Source organism: Narcine bancroftii, chromosome 3, assembly GCF_036971445.1.
Source record: "Narcine bancroftii isolate sNarBan1 chromosome 3, sNarBan1.hap1, whole genome shotgun sequence".
Lineage (NCBI taxonomy): Eukaryota > Metazoa > Chordata > Chondrichthyes > Torpediniformes > Narcinidae > Narcine > Narcine bancroftii.
This window is the reverse complement of record NC_091471.1, coordinates 936,951-950,406: the sequence shown is the minus strand read 5'-3', so window position 1 is coordinate 950,406 and position 13,456 is coordinate 936,951. Positions and strand designations below refer to the sequence as shown.

At 48.0% G+C, this 13,456-nt stretch overlaps 1 protein-coding gene across 1 annotated transcript; it reads left to right on the top strand.

Annotated features, from left to right (window-relative positions):
* The first annotated feature begins 5,429 nt into the window (after nt 1–5,429).
* On the top strand, nt 5,430–13,243 carry LOC138756909 (uncharacterized). The gene is given in 9 exon segments (XM_069923302.1): nt 5,430–5,496; nt 7,122–8,449; nt 8,451–8,799; nt 9,354–9,468; nt 9,641–9,701; nt 9,871–9,978; nt 10,742–10,996; nt 11,040–11,464; nt 13,150–13,243. Coding segments are annotated over 9 exon segments (2,802 nt in total).
* Nucleotides 13,244–13,456: the final 213 nt, after the last annotated feature.

The following is a 13,456-nucleotide window of genomic DNA, read 5'->3' as shown; positions in this document are numbered from 1 at the left end:
CCCCCCTGCCAAACTAGTTTAAACCTTCCCCCACAGCTCTAGCAAATCTGTTTGCCAGCACATTGGTTCCCCTCCAGTTCAAGTGGAGTCCGTCCCTTTTGTACAGGTCCGACCTTCCTCAGAAGAGATCCCAATGATCCAGAAATCTTATCCCTTGCCCCCTGCACCTCTCTTTAGCCACGCATTCATCCTCCACATCCTCTTATTTCTACCCTCACTAGTGCGTGGCACGGGCAGCAATCCAGAGATTACTACCTTGGAGGTCCTGTTTTTTTTAACTTCCTGCCTAATTCTATGTATTCCTGTTTCAGGACCTCATCCCCACTTCTAACTAAGTCATTGGTCCCCACTTGGACCACGACTTCTTGTTGTTTTCCTTCCCCTTGCAGAAAGCTATGTACTCGATCAGAGATATCCCTGACCCTGGCACCAGGGAGGCAACAAACCAACCTGGATCCCCGATCTCGTCCCACAAACATTCTATCTGTCCCTCTGACTAATGAGTCTCCAACTACAAGTATCCTGTTCTTATCCCTCCTTCCCTTCTGAACCTCAGGGGCAGACCCCGTGCCAGAGACCTGACTCCAACAACTCATCCCAGATAGGCTGTTCCCCCAGCAGTATCCAATGCAGAATACATGTTGCTGAGGGGCACTTCCACAGGGGTACTCTGCACTGGCGCTCTCCCTCCTTTCCTCACAGTCACCCAATTCCCTGACTCCTGCCCTTTAGGGGTGACTGTCTCCCTGTAACTCCTCTCTATCACTGCCTCTGCTTCCCTTATGATCCTCAGTTCATCCAACTGCAGCTCAAGCTCCCTAACACGGTAACTCATTATGTGCAATTGGATGCACCTTTTGCAGGTGTAGTCGTTAGGAACAGCTGTGGTGTCTCCGACTTCCCACATCCCACAACTGGAGCACTTAACTACCCCAACTGACTCCATTTCCTCCTTTCTTAATATAAATACCCTACCCACACAAGTAGCTCCTTCTCGACGAAGTCCCTCGAGCCTAAGACCCCACTCCTTCACTGGGCCACTCACTCACTGTGCCGCTCCTCGCTGGCCGCTCCCTCCTTTTCTACTCCTTTTATTAGCCCTTACCAATTAACCCCAATTAACTCTTGGCTCCTCCTCCTCTCACCCGACACCAGGCACTGACTCACTGTCTCCTCCGACCCTGAGTCTGACCTTTCTGAGCCAAGCCCCAGTAAGTCCAGCTATTTATTATACTCACCATTTGATGATGTCTCTTGGCTCCTCCTCCTCTCACCCAACACCAGGCACTGACTCACTGTCTCCTCCGACCCCGAGTCTGACCTGTTGAAAGTGTCTTCGTATAGACCTATTTCTTTACTGAATGTAGATTATAAAATCATAACGAAAGTGTTAGCAAATTGACTTGCCAAGTATTTACCTAAATTAATACATATTGATCAAACAAGTTTTATTAAGAATAGAAATACTTCAGATAATATTCTTTGATTAATTACTTTGGTCAATGCATATCGACAGCAGCCCAACCATCCAATGGTGGTTGCGCTTGATGCTGAAAAAGTTTTTGATAGGGTTGAATGGGATTTTTTATTTAAGGTGTTAGAAAAGTTTAAATCTGGCCCTTTTTTTATTGATTGGGTTAAAGCTTTATATACAAACCTGATTGCCAGGGTGGTGACAAATGGTTAAGTTTCATTACTGTTTAAATTGACACGTTCAACTCGACAAGGGTGTCCATTGTCACCAGCCCCATTTGCATTGGCTATTAAACCATTAGCTCAAACAATAAGACAGAATGAACAGATAAGAGGGATGAGAGTTATGGATGAAAAGTATAAGATTAATCTATTTGCAGATGATGTTTTGATATATTTGATAAATCCAGAACAATCATTGCCACGTGGGAATGTTTATTACAATATGGAACATTATCTGGATAGAAGGTTAATTGGGATAAGAGTGAAATTTTGCCAGTTGGAGTGCCGCTGTGAGCTCTGAGAGAGACTTCGAAGGGCCAACTCTGGCTTATATCCCAGAGGCCCAAAACACATATATATATATATATATATATATATACAGTATTTACAGATTGAGATGGTCTGGCGGCCATTGGAGTCTCTGCAATTGTCGCAGGACTGGCTCCTGGTCACTGGTTGGTGTGTGGAGGGCTGGTGGCAGGGGCCAGAGCGACTGGTGTGCTGTAGCGTGGAGAGGTGGCCGGGGGGTGGGGGGGGGGGGCGGCATTAAGGTATGTGTGAAATATAAAGTGTTCACAATCACTCCTCTGGAGACAAAGTCTTGGAGAACAGGTTCCGCTTTATTTCGAGTCTGCAGAGTCGGGTGTCCCTGGTCTGGAGACACATCGAAGGTTCAGAATCATCACTCTTTTATACAATCCCAGGCTCAACATCACCCCACCTTCATTTACCTTCTTCCAATCAGAATCCCAATACATTACAATGTTCTCCTTCTCCCTTCCATCAATCCAGGTCTCACTCAGTTCCTCCCTCTTCATACATCGCATGTTATGTTAATTAGTTCATTCTCTCCTTGTCTCTATTAAGCAAGTGCAGTACTAGCTTTAGACTACCTTAGGTCACTGTACCAGACTGAACCAGATCCTTGCATCCTTGGGGCTCCTGATAAGAAGGGGCCCACTAGCCAGTACTGTCTACTCTCAAGCTTTTATCTACATACTTTGCATTCCATTACTTTTCACAGAATGGTGCGAATTTAATCATTTTCATCCATATTTCACAATTCCACCTTTTTTTTCTTTACCATGTGTTTCTGATTAAACTGCATCAAACCTTGCTGCTATCTGATTGCGTGCCTAAAATTCATTAAGTACTCCCATTGATTATATTGAATCAATATAAATTTGGTTATTGAAAAATGTCCCAAGGAACTCCTTCTTTCTTTTCTTTATCCCTATTACCTTCTCCCGTTCAAATGCCAATGTGAAGGGTATGGCCAATTGAATAATTGAACAGGTGCCCTTCCAGTTGGGAGGAAGAATCGGTCTAAGATTTCTGCCTCCGCAGAACCACCATAGATCCGCTCGAAGTACATTCAAGGCTGAGTGGTTCCCTCCCCTCTCCTCTGTCATGTCTTGTATCTTTGTACATAGTTGTAGCTTTCCTTGGTCCTTTGTGAACTGTCTTCCTTGTCTTGAAATGCAGGCTGTGTGATTCCCTGACACAGCCCAGAATGCCAGCAGAATCTGGACATCCTTCCTCTTCTCTGTCAAGGACAGAGATTTACAGGACTGGTTACCCGAGGCCTCTCTATCCTGATTCAAAGCCATCATGCACCTCATTTCTTGTCTGCTTTTACTGCACCCCAACAGAGGTAGAAGCACCTGTGCTATTGGACGTCCAGAAGCGCATTTATAGCAATTGCTCTTGTTTAAACTCTTTACCGTATATTTTACCCATTCTATCCAGGCATTTGTATCCCCATAATCCTGTCTCACTCTCAATCATCTGTCTAAGGTCCTCTACCTCTACTAACTGTACTATTTTCGGATTAGCCTTTGATCCTTCTACGATTATTAAACTACAAGCATCGAACTGTATCACCTGCGGTTTAGAACTCTCAGGAATGGTAATGGTGAACTTTACTGGCCCTGAGGGCTTGACGATGGATTCCAATCCTCTCCTTACTGGGCTATGAACCCCATCAGCCCAACCCTGGTTCCCACTTACCAACTCTATTCAGCATATCCACCACCATTTCATGTTTCTTTCTACCGAAGTAGGAGAGTTGTACATTGATATTTAACTTATGTTTCACCAACTATTCAAAGTCCTGTTCTAATGAGCATCAAAGTCCTTTCAACTGGATCTTGATTGGGTTTTTGGTGGGATGTATGTGCAAAGTTGGCGGCTCAGCAGGGGTCCTTGCTGGTCCTTTCACTCTAGTGTGATGTGTCCACCTTTTTCTGCAGTTCTATTCACTGTCTCAGTGGTCAGGAGGGTTAGAAATGACCCTCTCAACTTGGATGAAGCTTGGCATCCTTCCATGTCTTTCGTGAATGGCAATTTCGAGTGAGGTGTCTGGACCAACAGACTCTTTTCCTAAGAACAAATAAAGAAGAAGCGAACGCCAAGACATAGTTCCTTAGAAATTTGTCGGTGACTGTAATGGAAGATTCTAATCTGTTTTTTAAAATTTCCAGCTCTTGGTTCTGCAGAGCTGAGAACCTTTTATTTAAACTTGCAGCTCTGGGTTCTGCAAGGCTGAGAACCTAATTGTTTTTAGAATCAGCAGACATAAGTAAAATTCCACCGAGGGGCCAGAGATGCTGTTATCTGACGAATGGTCATCTGTGTACCGAGAACATTTAATCTTCCTGCTTGTTTTGGTCACAGACTGTCAGAGGCCTAGCCTTGATGTAGAATAAACCATTGTATTAAAAATGATAAGCTGAAAATTATGTTATTCGTTAATTAACCTAGCATGCTAGCTTGCTCGCTTATCTTTCTTGCTGTGCTGGGAATAGGGACTTGGTAATATAAGGCATGGTCCCGCTGCTGAAGTTTGAGACTCTCTGAGAGGTGGCAACATCTCTCAGCAAGAAGAAGAACTTCTGGAGTCCAGCCAACGTCCCGGTCAGGGGAGGTGGAGAAGCTGCTACCGGTGCTCTGACAACCTACTGCAAGTGTGCACTCGTTGCCTCGCTTCGGCAGTTGGGACCAGTCCAAGTGTTGATAAGTATAGTTGGGAAGGGCTTGCATATTGTAGTGTGAAATCAGCTTTTGAATTTGTAATAAACATTTGTATAAACTGAACTGCTCTTGGTGTGTGTGTCTATTTTCTTTCGGTAGTTCAAACACTGTGACCAATCTAAAACGAACAAAGAGAGAGGTACAAGTTTACCAAGACAATTGGCGCAGCGAGCAGGGTTGGTCTCAAGATGTTTCGCCGAAAGAAAGAGGTGAGCCCTGAGCAGTTCTTGATTCCAGGATGGACTTCCAAAGACGATGGGTTTGGCATGTTGGCCAATACCCCGTCTTTGTTGGGACCACCCATTAGTTGGGATGAGAAGTTAGACCCATCAAGTGCACCTCTGGGAGAGCGGGTTGCCACGCTCCTTCGAGAAAGAAAATTTTCTGATAAAAAGGGGACGCTGACGGATGGTTTTTGGTTGCTGGCCACAGCCTTATGCCACTCCGTTCAGCGTGAAGCAGAATCAGTGCAAAGAGAAGTAGAATCTCAGCGCAAGAGAAAGCAATTAGAGGAGGAGCTAGAAGCCATGCGACAACGTCGCTCCATGATGAGCGAAATTGTTCGCACCAGTCAGGACAGAGTCAAAGAATTGGAAGATAAGCATGTCCAAACGATCTGCCGTAATATTAAACTCCGGCAGCAGCTCTGTGCGGATAAGGAAAGGCAAGGAGTAGAACCCAATCCACATCGTATTCATGCCATGATAAGGAATGGTGATGATCCTGATGTAATTGAGGATTGGGATGGGAATATCTGGAATGACAATGGTAATGATGCAGATATTCCTCAGCACGAGTCTAACATACTACCCTCTCCACCACCTGCTGTTCACGCCCACCCTATAAGGCAGCAGACTTCCCAAACAGACAGAAGGGGGGATGATGTAAGGGTAGAGATGGAAGGGATAGATACCCCGGTCTCCCAAGTGGACCCAGGGGAAAATACCCAAACCCCTGCTTATGCTCTATGGCCCACTCCCTCTACGGGATGGCCTTGACCTCCTCCCCTAGACTGGGTGGAGGGCCCTGTGGGCCAAAGTGGGAACAGGGGTCGGAAGGAGTCAATGATACGTGACTTCTCTGTAAAAGAGCTGGCTGCCATTGGAGATCGATTTAGGCAAAAGGCAGGAGAAACTCTGGCAGCCTGGCTCCTGCGTGTCTGGGAACAAGGAGGGGGTAATGTATTTTTAACCCCTGAGGAATTGTTGGGATTAGGAACATTGGCTACTGACATCAGGGTCACTGCTGAGCTGCGGGGTAGAGGGAGAGAGGTGGATTACTTACTTACTACTCTAGGGGATGCCCTGCTACGAATATACCCATCACCAGTAGATTGGGATTTACATTTGCAGAACAATTGGAGAAACCCAGATGAGGACATAGCAGTAATTCGTCAACAGGCCCTGGCCTCTGCCTTGTATGCAGGGTGTTTGAGGCTGTGGGTACAGGGGGGAGCACTGATGAAGAGATATTCATGGCCAGAATGCATACCAGATAAGTTCGTTCCACCCAACCCACTACGCGGGGGCTGGTTCTGTCCGTAACTCGTCCGCTAATTGGGCACCCTGTGTCTGAGGCGGTGCACGCCTTATCTGGGCTTCGAGAATTAGAGTTGGGAGGTAAAATCCACTCACGTACAGCCCAGGTTAAATCAGACAAGCAGGATGAAAAGAGAGGGGGTGCTACTAGTAACGGACCGACAAGAAAGGAACTTTTTCTAACCTTGTTAAAGTTAGGCGTACCTAAAAGTGATATTGATGGGAAACCTACTGCAGTCCTTTATGCCCTTTATAAGAGAAAAGTAGGGGAACATCATCCCCAGCTGCTGAGTCCTCCTGGCCCAGCTGTGCCCTCTGCTCTCCCTGCTGCTTCTATCGAGCAGGCTTCTCCTGCTCCAGTTACCCGTGATGAGGTACAACAAATGGTTAACAAGGCTCTTATGGATAATAGTGGCATGTGGGCCTGGAAGCCCCCAAACCCTACTAAAGCATGAAGGTGTGGGCAGGGCTCCCGTGTCTACACCATTGAGATACAGCAGATACACGGGGACCCACGGCCCTACATACTGTTAACAATCCATTGGGGTGGGGGTAATAACCGCCAATATTTGGCCTTGGTCGATACCGGTGCGGAGCACTCGGTGATTCCGGGTAACCCTGACCTCTGGACTGGACTGACCTTTCGAATAGAGGGGTTGGGAGGGGCGGTCATCCTGGCAAAGGAAATAAAAGTCCGTGCCACGGTGGGTGATAGCCCTTCCCCTATCTGGTTACATGCCCTCGTGGCTGCTACTGACGAGTGTATTCTGGGTATTAATATGTTGGCCGGTACGGCCCTTAATACTAGCCAAGGGGGATTTGCATTTGGAATTTGGACTATTACTAAAAAACTAGTAGTGGGTCAGGCTAAGTGGGATCCTGTGATGGTGCCACCCCCCATGAAACTAGTATGTATTCCACAATATCGCCTCCCTGGAGGGCAAGAAGAGATTAGTGCCACCATCGATGCTTTGCAAGAAGAAGGGGTAGTGAGGCCCGCAAAGTTGCCCTTTAATAGCCCTGTTTGGCCGGTCTAGAAGCCGGACGACTCCTGGAGAATGACAGTTGATTATCGCTTTTTGAACAAACAGGCCCCACCACTTGCTTCGGCAGTTCCGGACATTGTTACCATTATTGAAAATATTGCTACTGGGAACTCGGGAACATGGTATGCTGTCATTGATCTCACTAACGCCTTCTTCAGTATTCTTATAGCTGAGGACTCACAGGATCACTTCACCTTTACCTGGAAGGGGCGCCAGTATACCTTCACTCGCCTCCCTCAGGGTTATGTACACTCTCCCACTATCTGACACAGCCGAATTGCCCGTGACCTGGAGACGGTGCCAGTATCGCTTTCCCTCTCAATTCACCATTATATTGATGATGTGATGATCCAAGGGGCCACAGAAGAGATGGTACAGGAAGGTTTGGAGAGTGTCCAAGATACCCTGATGCAAAGAGGGTGGGCCATGAACCCTGCCAAGGTACAGGGCCCGTCCCAGACAGTTATTTGCCTTGGAATTCAGTGGCATGCTGGAGAACAAGTGGTTCCCGATAAAGTTCGCAATAAAATCGCAGACTTGGCCACTCCTACTAACAAAAAAGAGACCCAGCGTTTCCTGGGGTTATTGGGATATTGGCGACGCCATATTCCACACTTGGCATTGCTTTTACATCCTTTGTATAAGGTTACCAGAAAGAAAACAGACTTTGTATGGGGTGATGATCAGGAAAGGGCATTCCAGTCCGCCAAGCAGGCTATTCTTCAGGCTCTGCCCATTGCTCCCCGCATTCCAGATACCCACTACGAACTACAGGTCTCCGTTACTGATGATGTGGCCTGCTGGAGCCTCTGGCAGAAACAAGAGGGTCACTGAGTCCCGCTGGGATTCTGGTCACGTACCATGCCTGAGGCTGCCACTCGTTATTCTGCTTTTGAACAACAGTTACTAGCCTGTTACTGGGCCCTGCTGGAGACTGAAAGAATGACAGATGATGCAGATGTTCAATTGAGACCTGCACTTCCAATAATGAATTGGGTCCTGGCCAATGATGCTAATCTAAAGATCGGGCGGGCGCAGCAGTCTTCTATTGTTAAATGGAAGTGGTATATTCAGAGTCGTGCAACCAGAGGGCCTGAAGGGGTGGGCCGCATACACGAACAGGTGGCTGATCTTCCGTCTCGTCATGAGGACGTTGAACCTGCCTTGCCCCCTCCTTTACTCCCCTTCACCAGTTCAGTGGGGTAAACCATATGATTTGCTCACTCCAGCAGAACAAGAGGATGTCTGGTTTACTGATGGTAGCAGCCGGTGGGTGCAAGGAAAGCAAAAGTGGAAGGTGGTGGCTTACCATCCCAAGTCAGGAACTCACTTATCAGAGGAGGGGGATGGTGGCTCCAGTCAGTGTGCTGAGTTGAAGGCAGTCACTTTACCACTAGATCCCCATGATCACCCTCTTCGCCTGTTTACTGATTCCTGGGCTGTGGCTAATGGACTTGTGGTATGGATGCCTGATTGGCAAAAGAATGACTAGATGATACATGACCGCCCAGTGTGGGGCAAAGAGCTGTGGCAGCTGTTGTGGGATGCTTCCCACCACCGTGAGATAACTGTGTATCACATTGATGCCCATACTAATATGGCGACTAACATGGCACAACATAATGCAGTTGCAGATCAGCTTGCCACCATCAGCCGTGCTGATACCGTCCCCCTGGCTCGATGGGCACATGAACAGAGTGGTCATTTGGGGGAGAAGGGATCAGCTATGTGGGCCCGAACACATGCTTTACCCGTCCATCAGGATGATGTCCGCATGGTCGTGCGTACATGCCCAGAATGTCAACTTGTGAAGTCCCGTGTCGTTCCTCCTGGTCCTCATGGCCAAATAAAACGGGGTGCTCACCCAGCTGCAGTTTGGCAAATTGATTACATAGGCCCTATGCCAGACTGTATGGGTAAACGTTACATCCTAGTAATGGTTGACACCTTTTCGGGCCTGATTTTTGCTTTTCCAAGACGGCTGACCAAGCTAGTACTATCCAAGGACTAAATCATTTAATTTCTCGTTATGATGTTCCAGAGGAGATTCAGTCTGATAATGGCTCGCACTTCTCCGGGAAAGCAATCTGTGATTGGGCAAATGACAACGGCATCTTGTGGGTTCACCATATTCCTTATTACCCACAGGCTGCTGGGTTAGTTGAACGAATGAATGGCTTACTGAAGGAACAAATTCGTTTGTTAACACCACTGGGAACCCTGAAGGGGTGGTGTCATGTGCTGCAGCAGGCAGTCGACAATTTAAATCATCGCCCTTTAAAAGGTGGTACACCTTTCCACCGACTTCTTCATGCCTCTGAACTACAGCCTATTCCAGAGGAAAAAGTCATTGCCCCTCACTCCTGAACTTGAGAATGCCGGACAAAAGGTATGGGTGGCACCACCAGGTAGTGGCCCTCCTGTAAAAGGGGAAATAGTGACACCTGCTCAGGGTAACACTCGATGGGTAGCTATTGAGGGACATGATGGTTTAGTCTGTTTAAACACTGAACACTTGCGGTATCGTGAGTGACATGTGTCAGGCTTCTTTGTTCCAGGTTCTTTGTTTTACGCTCATGGTGATCTGGCTGAACCGCTGCTTTGGTGCCAACAATTGGATTTGTAATAACGAGGACGTTCCGAAGGAGTTGCCCGTGGGAGACACGGTCTGATGCATTACATTTAGGAAGTCCTCGGTCACCCGCCTCAAGTGCAGCTTATATAAATATGTTATTGTTCAGCATGTTTCAAAATCTGTTTGTGAGCTCCAGTGTCTGGGTATTGTGGCCAACAAGGATAATGTGAGCCTTGGTTGGAATCCTTTTTCATGGTTAGCTGGTACATTTGGGGGGTTGGGCCACACTATTCTCCGTTGGTTGCTCGCTTTATTGCTTGTTTTTATGAATATTGTAGTTTTAATTTCTCTTTTACGCTCTTTTTGTACTCTTATGCTTGTCAAGTCTCGTGTCTGACAGCCTGTGACCAAGGGGTGGAATGTAATGGAAGATTCTAACCTGTTTTTTTAAATTTCCAGCTCTTGGTTCTGCAGAGCTGAGAACCTTTTTTTTAAACTTGCAACTTTTGCTTCTGCAAGGCTGAGAACCTAATTGTTTTTAGAACCAGCAGACATAAGCTAAATTCCACCGAGGGGCCAGAGATGCTGTTATCTGAAGAAAGGACATCTGTGTACCAAGAACATTTAATCTTCCTGCTTGTTTTGGTCACAGACTGTCAGAGGCTTAGCCTTGATGCAAAATAAACCATTGTATTCAAAGTGATAAGCTGAAAATTATGTTATTCGTTAATTAACCTAGTATGCCAGCTTGCTTGCTTATCTTTCTTGCTGCGCTGGGAATAGGGGCTTGGGTAAGCAGTTTTTGGGTAATATAAGGCATGGTCCCGCTGCTGAAGTTTGAGACTCTCCGAGAGGTGGCAACGTCTCTCAGCAAGAAGAAGAAGAACTTCTGGAGTCCAGCCAATGTCCCGGTCAGGGGAGGAGCAGCCCTGGTGGAGGGGCTTTGGAGCCGGCTATACAGCAGCCCCAGTGGAGGGGCCATGGACCGGGATTCACAGCAGCCCCGGTGGATGGATCACGGACCCTGCTACACAGCAGCCCCGTGGAGGGGCCATGGACTCTGCTACACAGCAGCCCTAGTGGAGGGACCGCATTCCTGCCCCTCCTGGGTGGGAGCCTGTTTACCCCCTATCTCTCCCCCCCCCCCTTCAGTCCGACAGCTATTCCCAGCTATTTGTGCGGTCAAGGTCGGGGGAAGGAGACAGGGATCCATCTCAGGGCAGCGCGTTTTCAACAAGGCCCGAGCCTGCGCCCTCTCCCCCTCCCTTTCCAGCCGGGACAAGTCTCACCTCCACTCCCAGGCCGCGGCCTACTCCGTGGACCGGCCTGTTGTTGAGGGAACACCGCTCAGCGACGCTCCCAGGAGTCTGTGACGTCAGTGCGCCCACCCCTGGGTCGGAGGACGTCATCACGTGGAGGGGGGGCCACAGCCCGGGAGGTGCATCCAAGGGAGCTGTCAATCACAGAAGGGTTATTACCCGGGCCGTTACTGCGCATGCGCACAGGGCTTCCCTCTCCCATCCCACCCCACCCCAGTGGATTCGTTCCCCCGGGGAAGCGAAGGTGAACAAGGGGCGGTGGGGAAGAAGGGGGGATCGAGGGGGGAGGAGGAATCGAGGCGGAGGGGGAAGAAGGGGGGGATCGAGGGGGGTGGGGGGCGGAGGGCAAGGGGTCAAGGGATAAAGGGGACAAAGGAAGAAGGGGGATAAAGGGGCGAAGGGGATGGGAAGGGGGATAAAGCGCAGAGGGGGTCAAGGGGGGATAAAGGGACGAAGGGAAGGAGGACTAAATGGGCAAAGGGGGAGGGAAAATAAGGGGAATAAAGGGACAAAGTGGAAGGGCTTTTGAAGAAATAGGTAGGATAGACAAAGGGAAGGCTGTGGATGTTATCTATTTGGATTTTCAAAAGGCTTTCGATAAGGTGCCGTATGTTAGGCTGCTAAATAAGATGAAGGTCCATGGAATTACAGGGACACTATTAAACTGGATAGAAAATTAGTTGATAGGCAGAAAGCAAAGGGTTGAAATTAAGGTTCTCGTTCAGGATGGCTGCCTGAAACTAGTGGTGTCCTGCAGGAGTTGGTCTTGGGGCCACTCCTTTTCACAATTTATATTAATGATTTGTGGCCAAATTTGTGGATGACACTAAGATCAGTGGTGGAGTAGGATGTGTTGACGAAACTGTACAATTGCAGAGAGATGTAGACAGATTGGTAGCCTGGGCAAAAATATGGCAGATGAAGTACAATGTTGAGAAGTGTTGTTCGGTTCTACATTTTGGCAGTGGAAATAAACAGGCAAAGAACTTTCTGGATGGGGAGAAAATTCAATCCTCAGAGGTGCAAAGGTACTTGGGCGCCATCGTGCAGAGAAATCTAAAAGTTAATGCCCAGGTGGGATTTGTAGTGAAGAAGGCGAATTCTATGTTGGCCTTCATTTCAAAAAGGAATAATGTATAAGAGTAGAGAGGGGTGAATGAGACTCCATGGGGGCACTGGTGAGACTCCATTTGGAGAACTGTGTAGTTTTGGGCCCTGTATCTTAGAAAGGATGTGATGTTGTTGGAGAGGGTGCAGAGATTTACTAGGATGATTCCTGGAATGCAGGGGCTGGCATATGGGGAGCGTTTGGCAGCTCTTGGGTTGTATTCATTGGAGTTTAGGAGAATGAGAGGAGATCTCACAGAGAAATTTTGAATATTGAAAGGTTTTGGCAGAGTGGATGTAGATGTTTCCCTTGATGGGTGAATCGAGAACAAGGGTCATAGTCTTAAAATTAGAAGTTATCCAATTAGAATAGAGGAAAAACTTTTTTAGTCAGAGGGTCGTGGATCTGTGGAACTCAAAGCAGTGGAGGCCAGATCACTTAGAGTATTTAAATAGGAAATGGGTAAATATCTCATTAGTCAGGGTATCAAGGGATATAGGGAAAAGGCTGGAAATTGGAACTAGGTGTGAGCATAGTTCAGCTTAGTATAGTCACAGAACAGACTTGATGGGCCTAATGGCCCACGTATGAACGTGAATATAAGTCAAAACTTAGAATAAAAATAGCAATCTCTATCTCTAGGATGTTTCCTTCTCCATATATCACACATGCCCGCGATATAATTATATTTGGCCCGCAAGATCATTTCAAAAATGTATTAGAGGTGGCCCGCTGGCCGCCGCGCCAGTATAGTGCATGCACAGTAATACAACAAATCCCAGAATGCATTGGCGTCAGCCCACTAATCAACCCACCTCCTCTGTTTACGTTGCAGGGTCTCACTGTGGACTCTGGTTTTGGGGCCTGGCCGGTGTCAGGGTAAGCCAAGGCCGTTTCCCAGCGCCCAGTACCGGAGGCCTTGGGCCTGACCTCGCCAGGACCGTTGCCCATTCCCCCTCGACTCACGGTGACCGAGATGCCGCCCTGCAGCGAGAACCGATGCCCCCACACTGTCGTTGTCTAACCCGATCGCCCGCAAACCCCTCGACTCACGGTGACGGGGCCGCTGATCCTGCAGTGAGAACCGATGCCCCCGCACTGTCGTTGTCCAACCCGATCGCCCGCAAACCCCTCGACTCACG